At 29.4% G+C, this 26,566-nt stretch overlaps 2 protein-coding genes across 3 annotated transcripts in view; both read left to right on the forward strand.

The window, feature by feature from the left end:
* The first annotated feature begins 3,907 nt into the window (after window positions 1-3,907).
* Window positions 3,908-7,697, forward strand: LOC110283126 (zinc finger protein 570-like). Its single transcript, XM_071177556.1, has 2 exons — window positions 3,908-6,967; window positions 7,124-7,697. The coding sequence occupies exon 1, from the start codon at window positions 6,154-6,156 to the stop codon at window positions 6,835-6,837; it is 684 nt and encodes a 227-aa protein (XP_071033657.1). The 5' UTR covers window positions 3,908-6,153; the 3' UTR covers window positions 6,838-6,967; window positions 7,124-7,697.
* A 3,527-nt stretch (window positions 7,698-11,224) lies between these two features.
* The window catches only part of LOC107437920 (U2 snRNP-associated SURP motif-containing protein), a 33,776-nt gene continuing 18,434 nt past the window's right edge, over window positions 11,225-26,566 (forward strand). The window contains exons 1-10 of one of the 2 annotated variants that reach the window (XM_016050066.3): window positions 11,225-11,353; window positions 14,211-14,278; window positions 15,361-15,459; window positions 18,562-18,676; window positions 18,777-18,898; window positions 20,575-20,639; window positions 20,716-20,819; window positions 20,950-21,038; window positions 21,656-21,821; window positions 22,483-22,688. In XM_016050066.3, coding sequence (XP_015905552.1) covers window positions 14,243-14,278; window positions 15,361-15,459; window positions 18,562-18,676; window positions 18,777-18,898; window positions 20,575-20,639; window positions 20,716-20,819; window positions 20,950-21,038; window positions 21,656-21,821; window positions 22,483-22,688 — 1,002 coding nt within the window. In that variant the 5' untranslated portion in view covers window positions 11,225-11,353; window positions 14,211-14,242. Of the gene's footprint in view, window positions 11,503-14,210; window positions 14,279-15,360; window positions 15,460-18,561; window positions 18,677-18,776; window positions 18,899-20,574; window positions 20,640-20,715; window positions 20,820-20,949; window positions 21,039-21,655; window positions 21,822-22,482; window positions 22,689-26,566 lie in introns of both variants that reach the window. The other variant, XM_043038719.2, reaches the window with a different exon arrangement.

Genomic DNA, 26,566 nt, shown 5'->3' on the forward strand with positions numbered 1-26,566 from the left:
AATTCACGCTTTCCACCTTTCAGTAACAGTCGGTGTTTTGTTTTTTTCTATTAGGTAAAAAAAAAAAACAAATATTCCAGAATTGCTCGTCGTACTTAAAATCCGGATGTGTGGAAAAATTTATAGAAAGTTCGCCGCAGAGTTGCGGAAGGCACTCAGCCCGCAGGAAACACTGAATTGAAATCTGCATTAACGCTTGTCAATCTAAATCCCTCTATAAAATACTCCGTATATAAAATATATCACATATATCAAATGTAACCTGAGGTCCTTCATGCACCTTCAAATATTATCACAGTGAACTTTACAGTGCCTTAGCACTAGCAAACGCATTTGCAGTCTTCTTCTCTAAACCGCCAACCAAAAACTGGCTTCCCCTGGACTTCAGCGGAGCATATCAGGAATTCAATCTACGCTTCACTTTTCAGGAATTCAAAGATGCTCTCTCATCCTCCAAATGCAAATCACCAAGACCAGATAAACTTCCCCTAAAAGTATTGCACTCTCTCTCGGAAGCAGCTCTACAAAAACTTCTGGATGAATTAAACTCTATCTGGGCTTTTGGACGAATCCCAGAGTCCTGGAAATTGGTCCACGTCATTCCAATCTACAAAAAAGGAAAACTTACTGATCTGGTGTCTTCTTATGGACCTATATTGCTAACATCCACTCTAAGCAAAACTCTCAAACGTATGCTCCTAAAACGCCTCATTGACTTTTCACTCAAGACAGGAATTTTTCACACTTTCCATTGCGGATTCCTTCCATTTAAATGAGCAGATTCAGCTCTCGCCACCCACCTTTATGAAGTCCTTCGGGCTTGACATGAAAAGAAGTTCGTAATCTGCTGCTCACTTGACATCCACGCAGCTTATGACAATGTCAACCAGGAAGCCTTAATTCTCAAACTCCTAAAATCTGGCATTACAGGCAGAGCTGCCCTCTTCATCCATAATTTTGCTTCTCCCTCAATTAGAAATGGTTTTGTCTTTATGGCTACCGAGGCCGGTACCCCCTGAAGACGTCGGCTTCGGTGGTCATATTTTTATTTTTATTTCCTTCGTTTCCTTTATTGTTACTTTTTTCTGAAATTTCTGCTGCTTTTCAGCGCGTTTTTTTTTTCAAAGAAGTTTTATTTATTTAGAATTAAAAATATTTGTGTTTTCTTTTAGTATTTGTCAAACACAGAAAGATTGCCGTGTGATGGCAAAATTTGCTACCAGCCTATTACCCAATGAACCAAGCTGTTCCACATGGGTCAGTTCTTTCCCCTTTCCTCTTCATGATATACTTGTCTGATCTACATCTGAGTCTTCCTGGTGATATATTGAGCCTTGTTTTCGGGGACGATATCTATCTTATTGCAGACGCAGAATCTAGTTACGAGTAAAACGCAAGATCCAATACTCTCTCTCCACCAAATTCAGAAATAGTATAATGATTTGAACCTTGAAATTGTTCCAGAAAAAAGTACCACCATTAACTTCTCTGGAGGACTGATAGCAGATAATTGTAGCTTCAACGTTTTCGACAAAGCCATCCCTTGGGTCCAAAACCTTCGAATACTCGGCCTACATTTCTCTAGCAAAATGACCTTTCACTATCATTTCAGAATGTTAAAACAAAAGTTAATTAAGAAACTCTCTGTGCTCCATTGCATCTCTAGCACACATTGGGCTGCACAATCAGATCACCTGCTTAGAATAGTCAATTCTTGCATCAGGAGTGTCGTTGACTTTGGAAGTCACATATTTTCCTTCTCCAGTCAAACCGGTCTCCCAACCTTAGACGTATTATGCAATGCTGCACTTCGAGTCGCAACTGGTTTGACTTGTTGAGCGCCTATTGCTCTCCTACTCAAAGGAGTGGGAGTGAGCTCTCTAGCTTCACGACATAAATGGCTATTGGCAAAATTCTACTTCCGACACATCTCCCTCCAATCATCTTCTTCCGCTCACGATCACCTACATCTCCTTCCCTCCAGCTTTCCATAAGGTAAAACAATTCCACTTATACTATTTATGCATAGATGGATGACAACCAAGAATATCTCTCAAGATGAAGTTATTAAATATCACTCTCCAACTCAAATCCCTTCAAAAGTTTCAGTTTATCTTGACAATTTACCATTCCAAACCAAAAATTTACTCCCGCTACAGGTTCGAGCGCTGTTTGAAGAGTTTCACCTCCAGAATCTCTCAAACTGCATTGTTCAGGTAACAAATAGATCCAAACAATCAGACAAAATTGGCGGGGGATTATATACCTCCAAAGGGTACACCATCTCATGTTATCCTAGCAACGACCACAGTATATGTCTAACGGACAACCGGAAACGGCATCCGGAAATCTCCAAGAATCTCTTCTTCTTGATCAAATTATAAAATCAAGTCAGACAATGAGTTCTCTCTCATTTATTTGAGCTCCAACTCACACTGGAATAAAAGAAAACGAACACGTAGACCAGCGTGTGAAACAAGCACTAAACCAAAATTTCATTTCTCATCTCATCCTTAATTTCATTTCCCATCTCGCCAAGCTTTCCTTAACGAACAGCTCAATAAAGAACTCTGTGGAAGGAAGGATTGCAAATACTTCCGTTCCTTCCCTCATCTTGATGGATCTCAAGATCACCGTCCACTAATCAGCTCCCGAAATCTCTTCCAACAAATGCTATTTTTACACAAGTGTAAATTGATATAAAACCCAAACTGCCGTACTGTGGAGGTATCGACACAAACAAATACTTCCTACTGGAATGTCCCTCATTCCTGAACCCCCGGAAAGAGCTTCACCAGTCCTCATCGCTTCTGAATTCAACATATACCGATATCGTGAACTTGTCTTTTAATCCTCGAACCAAACTCAAATTGGCAATCGAAATGGGCTGCAGGTGGCGTAGAGCAGATTGTTGTTGTTGTTAATTTACGTCACACTAGAGCTGCGCAATGGACTATTGGCGACGGTCTAGGAAACATCCCGGAGGATGATCTGAAGACATGTCATCACAATTTTAATCCTCTGCGGAGGGGATGGCACCCCCGCTTCGGTAGCCCGACGACCTGCGCGCGAAGTCGAGCACTTTACGGTAGCACAGTTTAACGAGGACCAATACCGCACACCCTCGGTCCCTATGCAGACTGATCCAAGTGGTCACCCCCCCCCCGCACACTGACCGTAGACAGTGATGCTTGACTTCGGTGATCTGCTGGGAGCCGTGTCTTAACGATCAGTCCACTGCGGGACGGCGTAGAACAGAACTCTCTACCTATGGCAACACTTCTCATGCTTTCCCCATTAGCCTGTGGAAAGTCATAGAGGAAGGAAGTACACTAGTTTCTCTCCTGATTTTCATGTAGATTAAAATCTTTTAAGTTAGAAAACTACATTAAACATTGTTCTAAAGAAAAGCATCACGGAAATTTCAAAAAATATTTTTATTAAATAAAAATAGTCCCGCAGAGGACTGATCGTTAAGACACGGTTCCCAGCAGATCACCGAAGTCAAGCATCACTGGCTGCGGTCAGTGTGCGGGTGGGTGACCACTTGGATCAGTCTGCGTAGGGACCGAGGGTGTGCGGTATTGGTCCTCGTTAAACTGTGCTACCGTAAAATGCTCGACTTCGCGCGCAGGTCGTCGGGCTGCCGAAGTGGGGGTGCCATCCCCTCCACAGAGGATCAAAATTGTGATGGCATGTCTTCAGATCATCCTCCGGGATGTTTCCCAGACCGTCGCCAATAGCCCATTGTGCAGCTCTAGTGCGACGTAAATTAACAACAACAAATAAAAATGAAAAATATTAAGAAAAGGGAAAATATTGCAGTACATTCGCATACAACTGAAAAGAGGGGGAGAAGGAAGGGAGAAGGGCCAAAGGCATGAAACCGGTCTCTCCCCATCGTTCGAGCGTCCATCTTCGAGCGTTGCGATGACAACAACAACAAACCGCTTCTGACTTACTGCAACAACCTCCAGCTATCTATCAAGCCTCCACCCTAAACTATAATAATGGAAATGCAAAGCTATAAGCTAACGCAGAGAGCTCGTCGCAGTCTTATACATCCCTCACCACCCACAATAAAACAAATGTTACTGTCATGGTTACTGTTAGAATTTAAATAAGTCTAACTATAAACTAATTTAAACAATACTATCTTGCATAAACTGAAGAAGACTTTCGCAACTAAATATGTGTAAAGAAAATTGTTTTTGATTTGTATTTCACTTAATGTGACATTTGGATTTAGAAGATTTATCCGTACTTGGGGACAGGATGTAATAAAACTATTTCCATGCAAATAGTATTCATATGATATTATCTTCGTTATACTGAAAACAAAAATCGATGGAATGATAAAATAACATTTTCTTTGTACTGACAGTAAATAAAATTCCTGTTGTGCGTGCCTAAATATTGAAAAAAAAGCGTGTTTTCTGTTCGATTCGTTTAAGATAGATTACTGGCAGAAAGAGATATTATTATTGAAGGCAATATCTTTTTGTGTGGACAATAACATTCTTTGTAGCGACACTAACGGTAAAAAGTATCTCCGCCAAGTGTGACACACAGTTGCAATGATGTTCTAAGAGAGAAATGTTTTCGTAGAAATTTAATGTTTGCACTATGCTTAAAAGTTTACAAGTGTAATTGATGATAGTTCTGTAAAAAGTATGCAATAACAAGTGATTTCATTTAAATTTTTTATGTTTGCAATATAGGAATAATTTATTTAAGCAAGCATGATGAATGAAATTCGTAATTATCTAACACTTTATACGAACTTTTCCGTGTAGTGCATTATTAAACTGTAAAATAGATTGTAATTGCAAGTAATTAAACTGTCTCTTGCGTTCATAAAGCACATGTAATTTGATATTTATATACAAGTAATTGAGATTGTGATTTTCTTGACACTGAGAAAATGTATTTTATATGCAGTTTGTAAAATTTAAAATTGTTAGATAAAATTAAATTTTTTTGACCCTCTCATATTTATGTTAATTTATGAAAGCATGCATTTATCGTGTATGATGAAACATTGATACAAAAATTAGCAATTTAGTTTTTTTAATGTATATATATATTTGTAATGTCAAAATCTTTTAAGTCAGTGAAAATAAAAATATATTGTCTGACTTAAAAATATATATTGTGTACCATATTTTTGCGATGGGCATATGAAATAAATTGTAGACGAAATCTAATTTGATATTTTCATATTCATAATAGTAAATAGCATTACTGTTTATTTTTGTAACAAGTTTTTGTAATAACAAATAGCATTCATTTTGCAGTATGTCTAAGAATGCATTCATTCATAGTTTATTAAATTTAAAAGAATTTCCTAGATAAAGAGGTTGTTTCTGCAGTTTTTTGTGTAAAAAAAATATAAAGTAAAATAATTTAATTTAGTTTTGTATTTATGGTAAAATAGAAATATTGTTAAAATTTGTGGGGGGAAAAAATTTCATCTCAGTATAATTTAAATTGATCCTTTCACAGAACCTATTAATAAATCATATTCATGTTATAAAGTGATCATATTTCTACACAATTTTATTTTGCTTATTTAAAAAATTTAGTCAAAGTAAATTATTTGATACAACATTATAATTTTGAATTATGTGCTGTTGAAGGCCACTTTATACTATTAAATGACTTACTTTTGTAGTGAAAATTATTCTGAATTATTGCATTCATTTTAATTAATGGCTAATTATTTTTCTATTATCTAGTTATAGCTATTTGTTTCAAATAAAAAGGAAAAAGCAAAAATTTTATTTTGAATAAAAAATCTGTATTTTTTTCTTATATTTATGCATTTCTATTTTTAATATCATTGCAAAGTGGATATATGTCTTCATTTTTTGCAGCATATTTATGATTGTTATTCTACTCAACTACATACAATTTATCTGCACTTATGATGAAATTGTTTCTCAGAAAAGTAAACATATACTGTAAAAGTGTTTTACATACTGTAAGATAACCTTATTCTTGTAATATATGTAACTATATTTTTTCAAAAAGAAGTAGTCTCACTGAACACTGCAAATTTCATACTGATGAGAAATCCTATTCTTGTAGCATAAGAAGAGTATAATAAGAGTTTTTCACAAAAGAGATCTCACTAAGCACAATCTTGTTAATATGGGTGAGAAGCCTTATTCTTGTAATATATGTAATAAGAGTTTTTCACGAACAATTCAACTGACTAGGCACAGCTATGGTCATACAGGTGAAAAGCTTTATTCATGTACTATATGTAATAAAAGATTTTCAGATAAATTTAATTTGGCTCAACATGGTCGTCTTCATACTGATGAGAAACCTTATTCTTGTAGTATATGTGATAAGAGTTTTTTTCGAAGAGGTCATTTGACTCAACATAGTCGTGTTCATACTGGTGAGAAGCCTTTTTCTTGTAGTATATGTAATAAAAGTTTTTCATCTGGAAATATACTGGCTGAACATTATCGTGTTCATACAGGTGAGAAGCCTTATTCTTGTAGTATATGTTATAAGAGATTTTCAGTAAAAAGTAATTTGAATCAACATAGTCGTGTTCATACAAGTGAGAAGCCTTTTTCTTGTAGTATATGTTATGCGTCATTTTCATTCAAATTTAATTTGACTCAACATAGTCGTGTTCATACTGGTGAGAAACCTTATTCTTGTAGTAAATGTAATAAGAAATTTTCAACTAAATCTAATTTGACTCAACATAGTCGTGTTCATACTGGTGAAAAACCTTATTCTTGTAGTATATGTAATAAGGGTTTTTCAAAGAGACGTCTACTGACTAGACACAGTCATGTTCATGCTGGGGAATAAACTTAATTCTTGTAGTATATGTTATAAAAGTTTTCACAAATGGTTCTTTTAAATAAGAACATTTGTGTTCATACTGGTGAAAAACCTTTTTCATGTAATAAGACTTTTTCAAGAAAGGATTACCTAACTCGTCACATTCATGTTCATACTGTGTAGTAGCCATATACTTGTATAAAAAAAGTCTTTTTTTTTACTTAAAACGCATCCAACTTATCATAGTTTTATTCATCCTGGTTAAAACCTGCATTCTTATAACATTGATGTTTGTGTTTGCACTGGTGAGAAGCTTTGTTGTTGTACCATAACGTAATAAGATTTTTTCTCAGAAATGTCATCTGACTAAATACAGTGTTGTTCCTACTAGCGACACAGCATGTCTTTGAAGTATGTGATGAAGTAGTTTTTTTTTTAAATAATAGTGATCTGAATATTTACACTCTTGTTCATAGTGGTTGAGAAACCATATTCTTGTAGCATCTGTAATAAGTCTTTCTTAACAAGAGCTAATCGAACTAATCATTGTTTCATTGACCCAGATGAGAAACCTAATTCTTGTTGCACATGTCAAAAGAAACTTTCTAATTCATACTGGTGCATTTATTTTTGCAGCATATGTAAAAAGTGACTGACTGAACATAGACCATTTCTCACTGAGGAAAATCTTGCTTCCATTATAAGTAAAAACTTTCGCAGAAATGTCATTAGACTTAACACAATTTAATGAAGCTGAAATGTTTTTTTTATTTTCAAAATATTTTAAAATGCAGTTTTTCTGTTTTTACACTTATGTAATGCCTGTAAAATAAGTTCCAATATTGAAAAGTTGTGGATTAAAATTAAAATGCATTCTTGTAAACACATCTTAGTAGAAGTTTTAATGTTGGTTATTGGTTATAAATTGTCTTTTATTCTCTCAGCATTAGAATCCTGAGTTGTTGCTAATGTTTTTTAATAATAATAAACTTAAATAGCAGCCTTTAATTAAAATATCATGTAACATCTTTTATTTAATGAATGTTTTGAAGTAAATTCGATTTAATTGCAGTTATGAAGCATATAGATAAAGTAATATTTGCTTCATAAAATCAATTCCTTGTACTTAAATCTCAACTTTTTCTAAGTCTTCATCATTTTATAAATCTTATATTTATGTTACAGAAATACTACTGTACTGAATATTATGCCGGTTTTTTAAATGATTACTTGACATAAATTTTGTTAATCACATTTGAACGTCTTAGATTGTATAATTTATGAAACTTTTGAAAAAGAACTCAATCTCTTTTGAAAATATCAATGATCTAAATTTATAAGGACATTTAATTTTTTAAATGCGTTATTAATGATTTTACTCAAGAAATTTTCATGATTTTTAAGTTGGACTCAGAATCATCCCTGATTATACTAAACAATTCAAATTCGGCCACTTGCTCTGTTTATGGATTATTTAAAATGCAGTAGCACTATATAGTGATTAAAAATAATATTGATTCTTTTTTTAGGAGGTGGTCTACCTTAAGAGCACTGCTCACCTTTGGGTTACCTAAAGTGATAATAATAAACGAAAAAATTGGAAATAAAAATTAATGGAATGAATATGTTTTGAAATTTTTCTAAAAACGGAGTTTCTCTCGATGTTTAACACAAAAAATTAGTAGGCTTTATTTTAAAATTCTAATAAATTTTTTAATTATAATAAAATATATACTGTATTGTATTATAAATCCCATATTGTATTCACCATTGCAAATAGCATACTAATTTTCTTATCAAATGCTCTTAATTATGAATACTCAAAATTTTTATATAGTATGCTAAAGATACTTATCAGCCGATATCTTTAATACATGTCATTTTTGTTGTTGTTGCTAATCTCGGACTCCCATGAATCCGAACACCTCCAGGAAGTCCATAAAAAGACTGGAGTCTCTTAGGACCTCATCTTTACCGAACCCCAAACAAGTCAGAATATGCTCAGAGGAGGCCATGTCTGTCGAGCACCAATGGCATTCAGGATAGGTTTTTTGAACCCATTTGAAAGATAGGATTATAGTGTGTCCACTCAAGAAGCCTGAAAAGGCTCTCGATCTAAGATTGAAAAATTCACCCGTTTTTTTTTTTTTTTTTTTTTTTTTTTNGCAAAATACCAAGAGTGGTTGGGAGGAGTTCTTATGGTCTTGTTTAATTTCATTTTTGCCAGGGAAGAAATTTCACTAAAGGTAAGCTTCCCACAATGATCAGTGTCTTCTTCGGCAGCGGATTTGGCCTTGGAAGTCAGCCCTCTCATTCCCATCAACTCCAACATGTGAGGGAATCCACTGAAAGTGTATAGAATGGTTGGATGAAAGCCTGTCAAATAGGTCTAAAATATCAAGGCTGGTCTGATCTCCGATAATATCCCAATTAGAGATATGCTGGATTGAGGCACGACTATCGGTCAATATCCAAATATCTTGAAAATGATCTGCCCGAGCAGCAAATTGCAAGCCCTTTCTGTCATGTCATTTTTTCATAACTAATAAACTAAGTTAATTATAATTCAGAAAATAATCCTAATAATTTTTTTCTTGAGAATGTTTATTAACAGATTACTGAATTTTTAAATAAATAATCAATTACATAAGTTTTATGAAACAAACTACTTTGAACAAATTCGAACAGAAAATTATCCATGTAGTCATGAACAATTTAAATTGCATTTTCAAATTTAGGCTTTTTTTTTTTTTTTAATAAAACTTGTAAGTTTCCAAAAATGCATGTTAGATCAGAGGATTTTTTTTCTTAGATTTTACAGTATTTTTGATTTACTGATATTATAGGGTGATATGTTAGTACTTGTAGTTTTATTGTTAAATATTAGTTTTTTAAGGAAACGATTAATTTGTAACGAACTTCCCATCTGAAATTAACAAAGAATACGTTAGCGTGAAAAAAAAGTTGCAATGAAAATTTAACTCGTTAAAAAAATTAAAGTAATATTTATTTTTTTAGATAACTTATCTTTAAACAAAATATACAATAAGCTGAAAATAAAATACAAAATTTTCTAGCTATGAGCTTACACATTTATTTTGGAAAAGACGGATAACATAAATTGGAAATCAAAATAACTTTTAATCGATTATATAGATATTACAATTCAGAACTAGGGAGAACTTCCACTGTATGAAATTGCCAATTTTTTAAACCTACATATGTATACTTAGGGCAATAGGATTGAATGCGAATGGCCTTGTGAATTATCTATAAATATTAATAAAATGTGAAAGAAAAAAATATGAATACTTTGACAGACATCCTAAATATGACTGGATCATTCAAATTTTAAAGAATAAAAATACAACTAAATTAGACAATTATATACACAACACTCATTGGTGAATAAAAAAAAATTTCAGACCTAAATCTATATATATAAGCAAAAAGATATAAAAAATATAGTAAAAAGTGTCAGTTTTCGTTATTTAAACGTAGCAAATAGCAAAAATTTTTATTTATATCTTTTTGATATATTGTATAATATATATATACATAGCTGATCACTGGTTTAGTGGTGTTACTGTACTGGACTACAGAGCCAGTGGTCGTGGGTTCGAATAACACAGTAGGTATAGATGTAACTTTCTCTCTCTCAGTGTGAGCACAAACCCGCCCTGCAAACGGGTTTGTGGTTGTATATGACGTGGACGACGCCACTCCACCGCCGTGGCTTAGTCACAAGTGACCACTGTAACGGTAACTAAAAGAGATACTTCTCTTTTGACAGATAAATATTTCTGTCCCCCAAAACATATGGGGTAGCTGAAGGCTAGGAAAAATAGTACCAATGGTATGGTCAAGAGAGCAGTCCACACTTTGGACACCTTAATGTAAAATTTTACTTTTTGCTTATTTTGTCAATATAATTTTTTTAATTAAATTTTTGCTTTAATTTTAAGCGATTTTAATTTCGCTCCTCCCGCAGTGGAGAGATCGTTAAGGCACGGTTCCCAGCAGATCACCGAAGTCAAGCATTACTGGCTGCGGTCAGTGACCACTTGGATCAGTCTGCGTAGGGACCAAGGGTGTGCGGTATTGGTCCTCGTTAAACTGTTCTACCGCAAAGAGCTCGACTTCGCATACAGGTTGTCGTGCTACCGAAGCGGGGGTGCCATCTCCTCTTCAGAGGATCAAAATTATGATGGCATGTTTTCGGATCAACGCTCAGGGATGTTTCCCAGACCGTCACCAATAGCCCATTGTGAAACTCTAGTGCGACGTAAATGAACTATACTACAACAACAGCTTAATTTTGCTTTAAATTTAGATTGCTAAAAAAAAGTTGAAGTATTTTTTTACTATATCATTCATTATTTATGATGCTCGTTAGTCACTTGGCTACTGACGATATGTGTACTCTTTTAGATAATCAGATGGCAACTCATACATTTCGAGATTGTTATTGTTTTGTTAAGTTTTTTTACAAATTATGTGAAATATAGTTAGCTAATATGAAAAGAGTTTGACTTGTAAAAAGGTTTGTTTATTCAATAACGTATCCAGTAAAATTAATTAACAGTGATTTCTAATCATCTTATATATGTTTGACACACTTTTTTAATGCCTGCTTTTGTGGAAAAAAACAGCTTTACTGTTCTCACACAGTAATCACACGGCTTATTTGTAGTATGCTTTAATTTTATTTATGTGTGCGATTTTTTATTTTATTTTAGTAGTAAACATTTACCTTTTATTTCTTTAAGACTTCATTTTGTGCTTTTTGTAACGTAATTTCTCCCTGTTGCTGATGTCAACAATTTTTCAAAAATCGACTAATATAAATTCAAAGTTAACACCCTGAAAATTTGTTCATAAAATTATTTCCTTTAAGTTTTTAAATAATTAGTTTGGATCAGAAGCTTAAAACTATTTTTTACCTAATTTGGCGTGAAAAATTTATTCTTAAATAGGCTAAAATAACCTCTGCACCCTAATTTAAGAAATTCATGGCTTTGTGAATTTTATTATAAAGGCTGAAATTACATAATGTTATTAGTACAAAATAAGTTGCAAGTGTTTTCTAATTGGTGGTTATATATTAATTAACGAAAGTTTATTGCAAACCTTTAAACCTTAGTTTCATATTGAAAATATAACCTTATTTTGTGCTGTTGATTTTTCTCTCTATGAAAAAAAATTTGTGTTTATAGATATTTATTTATTAAAATAATTATAAAGTAAAAATAAATGATTGTATGCTAAAGCTATAGTATTTCATCATACGCATGTAGTCAAACTAACTTTATACAAATTTATTTTGTTAAAAATATTTAACTCTCAAAAAACTTTTAAAGGGTGTTTGAATTTTTCAACTACCAAAATTAAGAAAAGAATTTTGTATAGGTACCTACCCCAAAGTAATTGCTAAGTTTTGGCGAATTCCGAGCAGCGGCCAATGACGAACTGAAAAAAAAAATCGCAAAAGGAGAAAGGAGGAGAATCTTGAAAAGTTTAACTCATAGCCGACCATTGGAAAACCACAACATATTTTTTTTTTTTTTTTATCAAAAGACTATTTAGTACCTTGGTGAAGGTTGTAGAGAAAAAACAGATACCGATACATAAATATCCCCGAAATTAAAATATTGTGAATAGTTAAGCTTAAAATTAACCTCTCTTGATTCAAAGTTTTTGACAAATAATTTCTAAAAACTTGTTTAATGTTAAAATTTCAAATTTGTTTTACATTTTCAAGGGACTTTAGATGTTTAGACTATGTTTTTATCAATTTGGATACATTTTGCAAGACAACAATTTTTACAACTTCAAGCACTTTATCACAAAACTTTTACGGCAATAAGAATGAATTCTAATATTAATGATATCAAAATTGATTAAAAAACAAAGTGCTAAGCTCAATTTAATTATTAATTTTTAAAAATTATTTTTAGGAAAGAAAACAAAATATTATGATTTAAAAATTCTTTCATGTTATTTAATAGGATTGTGGAAAAGTTTAACAAGTTGTAAAAATGCTACTTTATTTAAATTTGATTTTATTTTTCATGAAATTTATGTTTAAATAGTTATGCATTTGTTTCTATATAAATGAATGTATCTAAAATAGCCTGATCTCTGATGGTTGATTTTTTTTTTTTTTTTTGTATTAGCCGGCAATAAGTTTAGGGTTTTGATTATTAATCAATAACTTAAATAAGTTTCTTGCCAATTATTACCTGTTTTTGATACTCATCCTACCAAAGGCCACTGTATGATAATTAAAATTCCTTAACATTATTTTGATATTATGAAAAAATGAAAAATTTTCTGTAAACACAAAATCTCAATTAAAAAACTGTTTGCAAGTAATTTCTTGACTCTTAAAGTTCAAACCCTTTTGCTGTCATCTAAATTTCATGAAATTTGTTTGAAAATCACAGATTTTTTTTCTTCTTTTAAACGTATCTTACTTTTATAAAACTATTTTGACTCTCATAAATACCAGCATAATTTTTTTTTTAAATTTTAGTAGCTTTTACTATTAGTTATTGACTTACCGTGTTTTACCTTATAGTTAGTTACTTCATACTCTCTATAAAGAGTAATAATTAAAAAAATTCCATGATAGTGATAAATTTTCCACAAACAGCATTCACACATTTATTTATATTATGGATATCTGTTTATCCCATACTGGGATTTATGAATGTCTTCTTTTTTTTAATGATGTGTTGTATCTTACCTATTAACTTTTTAATGTTGATGCTTATCGGCACAATAAACCAGTTTTGGTACTCTTCCATTTTCGGGGGCCATAAAAATAACCAAATCATTATTAATGACAGCTGTGCTTAATTAATTAATAGAATAGTTCCCATTAAGTCCCTATTACCATATTTTATTAAGCATCAATGACACATATTAATTTGAAAATCTTTTGCTACCTCTATACATGGAATAGATGGATGGTTATTAACTTTAATATTGAATGACGTTACTATGCATGATTAGAAAAGTTTGCCCAAAATCTTTACATGCTCAAAACGCCTGGGAACTGCAAGACGTTCCTGTAAGGTGTCTGTTAAATTTCATCTCGCTATAGGGCTTTCATGGTAATCATGGGGTTCGGGTACAATAGACCTCTGGTCGACGTGCCTTGCTCGTCAGAGGTGCCCAATCTTTAAATCTTACATGCTCAAAGCAAACTGTTTGATATTCTTAATTTTTAGTATAAGCCTTGTGAACTTTCATACAATTGCAATTTTGATATAAAGTTAGATTTTTGTCATATTTCTATTTCATTTATGTCATAACAAAGAATCAATATGAATTTGTAAAACATATTTTCCCTAAGAAAAATGTGTATTAATTTTAATTTTTTTATTTTTGTCCAGGGTTTTCCGGAACATAGATTTGAAAGTTAAAAATGGCTGAATCGAAAGGAAATGATTCTTCCTCTAAAGTAAAAATTTGATTTGTCTGTACTATTGTTGTGTAGTTGCGCACTTATATATCAAGTTCTATATTTATGTTGTTTTACATGCTGAGAAAGTATTTTTGAAGTGTAGCTTATGTTTTTGTTAATTTATTTATGATTATAATATATTTAGATTGTAAATATAAGTGAACCAAATTTGGTCTTATTGTATAGAAATAATTTTACTCTGTAAATTTGCTAATAATTTACAAAATATATTAATATGTTTTGTATGTTAGAAAGATACCTTGTACTATTTCCAATTGTAAATGGAAAGTGGATTTTTTCTTCAAAAAGTTTCCCAAAGCTAAGACTGCATGCAAATGGTATTGTGAAATATGGTATACAAACTTTTCACTATTAGCAATCAGTAACTAAATGAGTGGTAGTGAGGATGATTTTGTGTGCGAGAAGATCATATATTCTAATACGAGAAGTACTAAAAGTTATGATAGGCATCCAAACTCTTCTATGAGTAATTATAAGTATTCTGAAACAAATTTTAACATAGACTTCAAAGGAATATTTTTTCTAAAAAAAAGATCATATATTCTGATATGAAAAGTACTAAAAGTTATGATAGGCATCCAAACTCTTCTATGAGTAAAAATAAGTATTCTGAAACAAATTTTAACATAGACTTCAAAGAATTTTTTTTCTTAAAAAAAGATCATATATTCTGATACGAAAAGTACTAAAAGTTACGATAGGCATCCTAACTCTTCTATGAATAAAAATAAGTATTCCGAAACAAATTTTGACTTAGACTTCAAAGGAATTTTTTTTTTCTTTGTATAAGTAAGGTTAAAAAAAAAAGTACTTTCCTTTTTTTAAAAAAAAAAATTCTTATGGGCTACAGAGATGAAAATAATCGAATATTTTTTGAGTGCTTATTTTTTGTTGACAAATCTGGCTATGGACCCTGTAGCCATTATTATCTAAAATATTGTATTTAATTATGTTTCACACTAAATTAATATGGATCAATTTAAAGCTAAACATTTTGCATTGTTTTTTTAATCATTTATTTATAGTCCACTGAAAGATGTCAATCTCTTTCTTTTTAGAATCAGAAGATGAAATCTTTTAATATATATCCTGTAGGAGTTAAAGGTCCTAAACCACCAGAAGTAGACAAATCTAAAGTTCCCAAACTTAAATGCTCTGTAAGTACATATCTTATGCATATTGCATTTAAATAAAATATATTTTTCTAAATAGTCAATTATTTCTTGTGACAAAAACTTAAATAAAACTTATTTGGGGTAATGACTGCTTCAGTTATAAATTCAAGGCCGATTGAATATTGGAAACTTTGTTAATGCTGTCAGATGTCATTCCTTATATTATAACTGCTACACTAAGTTAAAAAAAATTACTCTGTTTTGTTTAGCAGACATTAAAAAGTGTTACTCTTGCATGTTTTGTATTGCATTACATACACTGGTTTTTATAACATATCATTTATAGGGTCAAGTATTTTGATGATCTGCTTGCCCCTGAGAGTACACCTGACTAATTTTATCTGGTTTTATTTTTTAAACTTTTGGTTTACTGGTTTTAATATTTGCTTTTAGTATTTTACCTTGAATCTTGACCTTGGTGAACTTCAGCACCCTCTGTCTTACCTGGTGTTATCTTTGAGTGTTTCTCCTTTTTAGAGAAACTAAGGTTTACCTTTGAACATTTTTAATCTTAGAGGCACTTAGCCTTGAAAGGGGGATACTTGAACTTTTAGTCAACTATTTTAATTATTGTATTAATCTTATTTTAGTCTTATTTGTATTTAATGTGATTTTTCATATTTTTACCATTTGATATTTTACCTGACCTTTTATGTGTTTTTACCTGTATTTTCGACGCTTTTATTGTTGGTTAATTTTATTCACTTAGATGTTTTAAGCACTTTTAATTTTTATTCTGTTTTATTTTTATCATCTTTTCGATTTTGGGATTTTTCCTATGTGCTATCAATCTTTTTAGTTTTGATTTTACTTTCTGTAGTTTTGTAGTGTTTAGTTCACGTGACAGTGGGTGAGGTCGGTTACTATTAGTCTTATAGGGTCAGGTAGGGTACAGTGGGTATAAAATTAGCTTTTTTAAAAGAAAGCTGCTTAACCAAACCATTAAATTTGTTTAACTGTAAATTTTGATACATTTTATATACATTGGATTCATATAGATTAAATATGAAGCATAACTTATCCATTTTGTTTGATTATTTTCTTACAATAATGCATTCAAAAGAACATGTTTTGATATACCCTGGGGTAAAGTGGGTGTAGTTCTGAAATTAGTTTATATTTCACTAAAAAACATGTACAAATATTGTTTTAGAAATAACAATGCTCTTAAATAAATGTATCATGATATTTTTAAAAAAATGCTTTAAAAAATTTTATCATATTATTAAATTAAAGAGTTAATGTACATGGCTATCAAAATTAGGTTTCACTTTGAATGCAGTATATATTGCTGAACTCTACATTGTGGCTACTAAATACTGTAACTCTCTAAAAAATAAGAATTAATTGTATAGTAAAACAATTACTCTCTCACTACTTCTGTGAGTGACACTTTCTATAAGTGCAGACGATTTTTGTGTTGTGTAAAGTTAAATATTTAGAATTAGTTTAAAGAAGGATCGTGAATTTTATGCTATTTCTTTTCGATTGCAAATTTTCTGCAGGTAGAATCTTTAAGTAATTAAAACCTCTTGGGTTTAATGGAACATTAATAGATGAAACTATAAATCGATAATTAGATACTAATAGCTGTAAAGATCGACCCAGGACTGGTCGTCCGCTCTCAATTAGTACAAAAGAGCACATTAATAGAATTAGTGAAAAAATTGAAGAAATCTACAACATTCTGCTTATAAAATGGCAGTTGAAAAAAATGTGAGTCAGAGAGCTACGCAAATTATATTAAATGAAGACCTAGATTTTTCCTAGGAAGACCTTAGGATGATTGTCCACTTCCATATGTCACAATTGGTCTAATAATAGTTTTATGAAGTCACATTTTTAAAGATTTTATAAGCAGCTGATTTTTCAAAAGAGTAACAGCTTAAAAAGTATAACTCGTTTCCTTAAAGAATTTTTGCATGTATTTCTTTGGAGTTACTTCCTAAATCGGTAATGATGGAGCCAAGGTAGATGAAACCATGCACTCTTTCAAAATCAAAATGATCTGCAGTAAGCTTTGTTATCTGATCATTTGCAGATTTACATTTTTCCGTGTACTAAGTTTTTACAACATTAATTCCCATCTCCTCTGCCGCTCTAAATTGAATTTAGTTACTTTAAAGAAATTGTTTTGTATTACAGAAAGCAGAAACTTGCATGAAAAGTCATCTTTATCTTAAATATGCTCAATAAGTTGTACCATTATGCAATTTTTTTCATTTTTCTAATTGTATAATATGTTATTGTTATTCCCTCTATCATTCTTCGCTTTAAAAAAATAAAATTTAAAGGAATTTTTTTTAAACATTAAAATAACTATGTTCATGTTCATGTATCAAACAAGTTTATTATTTTTTAGCTGTTTTATTATAAAATATAGAGCATTAGAAACTTATGAGAGCTAAAACACTAAAAAAATAATAATAATAATAATAAATTAAAATAAAAAAATACCCCTATCATACAGCACTTATCTGAGCCTAACCATATACCCACTTTACCCTGCCTCAGAAAACAATTCTTAATAAATAGAATTTTAAAATTAATTCTTAAATTTTCTTGTTAATCTGTTCTTTAGATATCTCTCTACCAGTTTGAACTTAATCTAATAGTTTTTTGACACTTTTTAAAGATATTCAAAGAAAGTTCATCTACAGTTTAAACTAACATACTTTATGAGTTAATCATAAACAGATAGGTAGTTTGTAAACATAAAATTTTTTTATCAGTCTCCAAAATTGAAATAAAAATGCCTGCCAGAAATCCGTAAATGTCTCTTAAAATATTAAATAAATTATAAGAACTTAAGAGCAGAAAATATATATTTTTTAACATATACTACTTTACCCCATGTACCTACTTTATCTCAAGTGACCCTATAAAATTTGCAAATTATGGATTATTTTATGTCACAGCATCATGATTATAGCAGTTTTAATGACCAATAGTTTCTTGATTGAAGACATTGTACAGATGGTGATTTAAATTTTAATGAACTTCCATCACAACTTAATTGCATTTTTTATCATGTACGACGCAATAAAAAAGGTAAAATATTTTAAATTTTTTTTTTTTTTATAGGAAGAAGAAAAAGCTGCAGCTGAAGTCTATGAAGAATTTTTGGCATCATTTGATGAACCAGTAAAACATGGCAAACTTTTTGTTAGAGGAACTGTCATTAATGCAGGTTCTGGAGGTCAGTAATGAACAAATGTTTTTATTACTTTTGTTATTACTTTTATTGTAATTGCTTTTGTTGTTGTATCTCGAGAGTTAGAAATAAATTATATTTTTAGAAGAGAAGCCTACTGTTCAAACTGGAAAATTATATAAGCCCCCAAAAATAGCAGAAAATATTAAAAAACCTGAAGAAAAACCAGAAACTGCAAAAGAAAAAGCAGAAAGAATAGAACGTCAGGTATGATTTTAATCTTTTTTATTTATTTATTATTTCTTTCTATTTTTACATAGTTTATATCTTTCTTGCCATAAGAAAAGACAGTAATAGTAAATTTAAAACATTTTATTGTAAATATAAAAGATATAATATTGTAGTGTCAAAAGTAGTATTTCTTTATTATTAGTAGCTTTGATGTTGTTTGTATTCTTTATATCCATATAATTAATCGTCAAATTAGTACTCAAATAAATTTGTGCAAAATTATGCTAACAGTTCTATGTTGACTTAATAGATGCAGAATTTCTTACACTTCTGACTCTCGCATTTTAGAAAGTTTTAGGTGTAAAATATAAAATGTTGCTCATCAAAAGTTTGTTAACATTTTGAAAGAGCAACAAAACGTTGCTCATTTCTTTTTTTGTTGCTCAGTTGCTCTTCTTGAATTGTTGCTCATTTTTTTAGCTCATTTTAATGTTGCTCATTTTTAGCATTTAGTTTGATGCACATTTTGTAATAAAAATATTATTGATGCAGACATTAATTGTTGCGTTCTGTAAAGTCTAAGTTGAGTAAAAAAAAAATTTTCGTACTATATAATTCATATATATATATGTAAAATGTTGCAGTCGGACCGAGCAGGAAAACAGACACAGGATTTTAATTAAATCAGAGTAACTTTTATTTGAACATTCTTAGTTGAGTGAGAGCGAAGAAGTGATGTTTACTCCATCAGCAAACAGTCTTTCTGGTAGGGAAAATCTTGCAAAAAAATCCTAAAATGTCTCTATTTAGGGAAAAGAGGGAAATCTCAGAACTTACAATTGGTTAATGAACTTGCTCGAGTGATTCCCACGGCTTAAAAGGGGAAAAAAGATCTTTATTTAAATGTATGCATACTTTGGCAAAAATAGATTTAGAAACAGGATGTGGCTTTTAAAAGTGTGAGAAAGTATTTCAAATAGAATAATTAATTAGTAATAAAGTAGGAGTTGTTTTATAGCAAAGAAACTAACATAAAAAGATTAATAAAAGCTTTTTATGTTACATATATATATACACTTTTAGAGTCATTAAATCATAAAGTTTTATTTTTTTCTTCTTGATTTAATTAATATAGTAACTGATCAAAAATGTTCCATTTATAAAAAGTTGATAGGTATAGATTTTTTAGAATTTTATGACCATGCAATCCATTTTTAAAGGGAAAAAATCTTTTTAGTTTATTTTATTAAGAGAACTGTAGTTATTTATTTAGAGTTTTAAAGGTTTCTCCTTCGTCTCTTTACTTTCGCTTATATTATATACTTTTCACCATTTCTATATCAAAATAACCTCTTTTTCTTTAAAAAGGGGGTGAATAAATATAGTGCAGTGTTTTTTTTTTTTTTTCACATATTGTAATCCAAATTTTGGTCAGTTTTTATGATATATTATACAAACAGTTGAAACAGAAATTTCGAACCACTTTTACAAATATTAGCTAAATTTTTAAGTATTTCCAGTTTACAACAAATCTATCCATTTCAATATCTCGGTGTTTTGTCAGAAATTTAAGCAGTGGTGATCAAGAATTATTTAAACAAAATAATAATGATTGTATTTATTTCTAAAATAATGTAGAAAGTAAACTTACTTTTAAAAAAAAAATTGAGTTTTAGTATTATTTTACATTTTTAAACTTTTTTCTTATAAAGAATAAGAAAAAGGAGAAAGAGAAAAAGAAAAGCAATCTTGAATTATTTAAAGAAGAACTGCGGATGTAAGTAGCATGCCAAGTTTATTTCCATGCATTAGTCTCTAATATAAAAATTTAAAATCAAATTTGTATCGTTTAGGATTCAAGAGGAAAGAGAAGAAAGACATCGGCTGAAAAACATTGTTAAGGAGCAAGTTAAAGTTGGCCGACCTGTTGAGCCTGTTGAAACACAAATTAGACTGGGTAAAACTTGGATATTTTTCTTTCTTTCTTATTAAATTTTTGAAATTGCCTTATCTAACATTTGAACTTTGTGTAGTTATTTAGGTAAAAGAAGCTTGTGTCCATTGATTTTCTTATTTTTCTATTTTAGCTGATGATTACCGGTATCCTTCATATGGATCATATGATACTGGAGATCCTAGTACAACTAATCTTTATTTAGGAAACTTAAATCCAAAGGTATTTATGTATATTATATATAAGTTATTTGCCTTAATTTATGCTATTTATAAATATAATTGTTATAAGTACTCATCCTTCTGTACATTTATTCATACAGTTAAAAGTACTGTATATGATTATTCAATGCTATAAATTGTATTTATATATGCAATAGAAATCTGAATATCAGGATTCTACTTAGACTGAATTTTATAATTATAAATCTGTTTTGTAGTTCTGCAAAAATATTTTCTTAAAAGCATTTCACTTGAGCGACAAGTCACAATCTCTGCATCAAATGTGTACTTTAAATAATTTATATAAAGTGGATGACACACATGCAATGAAATCATCGACAAAAAAAATTTTTTGTCATTAAATTATTTTTAAAATCAAAATATTTCTTGAAAATATATCATTAATCACTTTGATTCCAAAATACTTAATAGGAACATAAATATTACTATATGATAAGCAACATAATTTTCTTTGCTGTCTTATCTTGTTAAGCAATAGTTGCAATACATTTTTTTACCCTTTTGAATTATCTAAAACATTTTGTAAAAAGAGATCTTTGCAATTTTTTTTTCTCCAAATTTATCTTTTAAATATGGTTAATTTCATTTGAATTTTAGATGACAGAACAGCAATTATGTGAAGTATTTGGCAGATTTGGTCCCCTTGCTAGTGTTAAAATTATGTGGCCCCGTTCTGATGAAGAGAGAGCAAGGGGGAGAAATTGTGGTTTTGTTGCATTTATGAACAGAAAAGATGGAGAAAGAGCCATGAAAAACTTGAATGGTAATTATCACAGAAATTAAAATTTTTTTGCTTTTAATAAATTAAGTGTTCTAGTGTATACTAATTTTGTTTTTGTATAAATATGCATTTTAATAATAAAAAATTTATTCAATCAAAAATAAGTTATTTTTTAATTATGCCCAAATTTTGCAGTATTAATCATTAGGCATATAACTACTGAAAAAACATTCTGCAATAAAAATTTTAAAATTTCAATTATTACCAGTTTTAACCCACCTTATACCAATTTTATTCCATCTGTGAATGTAAATTGATAGTTAAAATGTTTATTACTTTTTAAATAATACAATCTTATTTTTCCAAGGTGATTCACTTTAGTGTGTACAGTATTTAAGAGATAAACTAATACTTAGCAGCCTAGAGTATGGGTTGCTAGTGCCAAGGGCAATCAAAAATTTAAGTCATCAAATCAAATGATTACATGTAAAGTGTACAGAATTTTAAGAAATTTTGTTAAATAGTGAACAAGTTTCGAATATTTTCAATGATTTTAAATATACTTTAGAGTTATTTTAATTTTGTTAATTTTCTTTTTGAGACATTTAATGATTAATTCTATTTAGTTCTTTTGATGAAACATAATATATATATAACATAATAGTGAATAATCAATAAATGTATAATCAATTTTTAATTGTAGGAAAAGACATCATGAGTTTTGAAATGAAACTTGGTTGGGGTAAAGCTGTACCTATACCTCCCCATCCTATTTATATTCCTCCTGCAATGGTTGAGTTCACTCTCCCACCACCACCATCTGGTCTACCATTTAATGCTCAATTAGATAAAAAAGATCGTCATAAACTTTGGCCTGGAGAGCCAGAAACTAAAGAGTCTTTTGAGAAGGTAAACAAATAATTATTTGTGTAATTTTTGAACATAAGTATATATATAAAGATCTGACCAAAAAGATTTTATTTACACTTATAATATTTCTAAATCATACATATTGAAACAATTGTGTTGGTTTTATATGTTATTCAAATTTGAGATTTCATTAATATATATTTTTTAAATTTACATATTGAAATAAATAATTATTTTCTTTTGTTTATCTCATGAAAAGAAATATACTTGCCCTTTCAGTTATTTTATTACCTGTATTTTGTTTCCAAATAACTTTTGCTGTTTTAAAATTTCAACAGTTTTGAGTTTTCAAAGCATTATTTGCTTTTTTAGGCATTATGTAGTGATTTATGAGACATTTTAATGAAATAAATTTGCATTTACAAGTCTCTGCTTAAATAAAATATTGTTCATTGTGAAATATTTTATTGTTGAAACCAAAACTACTTCCATATTTAAGATTTTCCACACTAAGCTTATGTGTATTTTTTGTTTTCCTAAGATGTTATTCCATTACTGAAAGAAAGAAAAACAATTTGTTAATGTCTATTTTAATAAGACTGAAACTTGTTACGATCATCTGGAATGCAATATATACTTAAATTTAACAAAGATAGTGAGAATGTTCCTGTATATGTCATTAATCATTAGTAAAAGTACTTTAATTCATGGCATCTTTGCTTGATCAGTTAATTTGTTTTCCACATAACATCTGAAATTTTCCTAATTTTAAATTGATTTTTTTCTTACAAAAAATATATGACTTCGATAAAAAAAATACATATATTTGTTGCTAGGATTCAAGAATTACTTACTCAAGGTGCTTGTACAGAAAATTTGTTGTTAATAGTTACTCTTTGGTGTAGTATTTGCTCATCAATATCATCTAGTGTTTTATTGTTCACTATTGACAAGTAGTGCTTTAGCTTTTTTTATTACTTAAGCCTTTTGATGCTTTTTTATGGACTTTTTACCAGAACTGAAATTTAGTTTCAAGTTCAGCTATCAAATTGAAAATGTTCATATTTTATAAAATAGACTATTGATATCTGAAAAAGTTATATGATTCAATTACTTGAAAACAATCTCCCAGAAGTATGTTTAAGTAATGTCTTACTTGGTTTCTTGAAACATATTTTGTTTAAAACCAGGCATATAGAATATATATAATATCCTGACAATCATATTCCAATAAGGTTTAAAATTTGTGTGAGAAGCAATTTTTGTTTTTATATGAAAATTTTTATTTTAGTTTACAATAAGGTGTTGAATAGTGAAACCAACTCTTATTTATTTTATGTTTTTAGTAACACTTCTTTCGCAGCTATTTCTCCCTTAACATAGTTATAAACAAATAGGTTCATGTAATAAAGTTTAGTTTTTTTCGATTGTGGATAATATGCATATTTTGGGTGCATAGTTGTCTGCTTTTGTTCCAACAAAATGTGTATTTTTCTGTTTATATTGAAATTAAGATAACTTTAATTCAGATTTAATGTGAACATAATCAAACATGTTAATGGTAGTATCTTTCTGGTCAGTTCTTTATCTATAGTGGGTATATATTAAATACATTTAAGTTTCAAAAATTAGAGTTTCATAAAATTATCAAATTATTTTCTGTTCAGGTCTTGTACGAATGTGATTTTTGTAATAAAATAAGAATAATAGTGTAATGATTTTAAAAAGATAACTTTATGAAATGTTAAGTTCATAACCTAATTTTTAAAAGCAAAATTTTATAAAAAGTTTCCATTTGAATTCTTTCGGAATAATGTATATATAACCAAAAGTAAATCTTTGGACTATGAATCTTAAAAATTTACTTTTTATATATGTTAAACCAATCCAAGTATTATAAATTCATATTACTAAATACATAATAAAAAGAATTAAAAGAAATATTTAAAAAAAAGTGGTATCAATACTGCGATCTAAATTTCAATTATACTCGTGGTGTTTGTATTCGTTATGTACTGCTAATCATGAGAAAATGTTTTATTTTCTCAAATGCAAACAACTAAGTAAATCAATTCACACAATGTCTTCTGGATGGGAAGAAAGAGAGAATAACTACCAGGAAAAAAGGTTTTTCCCATTGGCTTTCTGTTAGCTAATCACCTCTTATTACATTACTCATTCAAGTTGGTCTTTTCTTACATACATTTTTATCTTAATAGTTAAGACGAAAATCCGTTGAACCAAGTTTTTAGCTTTTTGCTGAGTTTTATTAAGATTAATTAGTGGATTATAATAGTTTTAGATTTATACACTGTGTGTGATGCCAATTCATTCTAAATAATACAATATGCATGCTAATAGAAATTTATTTCTTGAAAATATCAAATTTATTCAAAATTGAGTTTTTATAGTCTCTACTATCATTTTCTTTTTCATTAAAGGACTTGTGTAAAAATTTGCAAAATTATTGCATGTCTATCAATATCCAACTTTCAATAAATACATGAGCTGAGTTTGGTTATTATTTCTAACAGTATTTCATAAAAATTTCATTTTAAAATTCAATTATTACTTTATTGAAATTTAGTAAAAAAAAATTTCTAAACTTAACGAGATAGTTGTTTTATTTTGACGATTTCTTCCTTGTTTGCATTACAAATTTTATTAAAAACTTGTTCAAAGTCTGTGGATATTTTTTAATTTTATATTCAATAAATTTCTATTCACTGTTTTTTTTTCTTCAGTTTTTCAAAGAATTTTTAATTGTACTTCATTATCAATTAAAACATAAATTTCAATTTCTCTTAATCATCCATTTTTTTTATAGCTTTAAAAAGTTTTTGAATTTTTTCATACAATTGTTTTTCAGATTTTAAAACATTTTGTCAGTTCCTTATTTTAAAGAGTTTTATTAATATCTGAAACATTATGTTTCTTATGTTGGAAATGTACTTTCCAAACAAATAATTTTATTAAAATATTTTTCATGTGCAATCAGAACTGATTCAGATACTATTTACATTTCACAATAGAATCCTCTTTAGAATAATTCACTATTCTTATTCTCATGTATCATGTTTAGAAATCTTTTAATTTTCATGTCTAGAATAGTTATTTTAGCATTGATCTGCAGCTGATCGATTGTGGCAGCAGCCTTCTTTTTCATTTTTAAAATCATAATTGAGTATATAATTCGCTACTGTTAAAATTCCATTAGAATTATGGCAACCAAGCCAATCATTATATGCTACAAAATGTTATGTGTGAGAAGTGAGATCATCCAAAACTAAAAATAAGAAATTCAAATTTCTGTGAAAGATGTGCTTCCCTTGAGCAATGTTTAAAAACTTGAGATTATCCGAAAATATCAAATAAAACACAAAAATACAGGTGTTAAAAAATTTTATTACGTAATTGTTTTTTTTTTTTTTTTTCGTCTCTTAATAAATATGAACAACACAGTTTTGCTAAAAAAATTAATTAATTTTGTTTAGTATAATAATAAGTGAAAAAGAGTTCTCTGACAATTAACATTTTCATTCATTTTAAAGTTAGCATTATGACATTTGTGTCATATTTTTAAGTTGAGATTATACTATTATGACTTTTTTGTTCTTAACACTTGACTTTTATGGAAAAGGAGTGATTTATATAATCTAACTAAATAACAATACTTATATATTTTTGTTTTTTTCCATCATTTTTTTTCCGATACTAAATAAAATTTAATTTAAAATTTGTTTTCAGTTGTTTAGAGGATACTGTCAAAAGATTTTATGTTCAACTAATTTCTAATTCTTAAAGGGGGGATTTATGTTCAACTAATTTCTAATTCTTAAAGGGAGGGATTTATGTTCAACTAATTTCTAATTCTTAAAGGGGGATTTATGTTCAGCTAATTTCTAATTCTTAAAGGG

The sequence above is a fragment of the Parasteatoda tepidariorum genome, chromosome 2, assembly GCF_043381705.1.
Source record: "Parasteatoda tepidariorum isolate YZ-2023 chromosome 2, CAS_Ptep_4.0, whole genome shotgun sequence".
Taxonomy (NCBI): domain Eukaryota; kingdom Metazoa; phylum Arthropoda; class Arachnida; order Araneae; family Theridiidae; genus Parasteatoda; species Parasteatoda tepidariorum.

What these genes read in the sequence shown, in the direction of transcription:
- LOC110283126 (XM_071177556.1), top strand. Translation starts at nt 6,154, where the DNA reads ATGGGTGAGAAGCCTTATTCTTGTAATATATGTAATAAGAGTTTTTCA.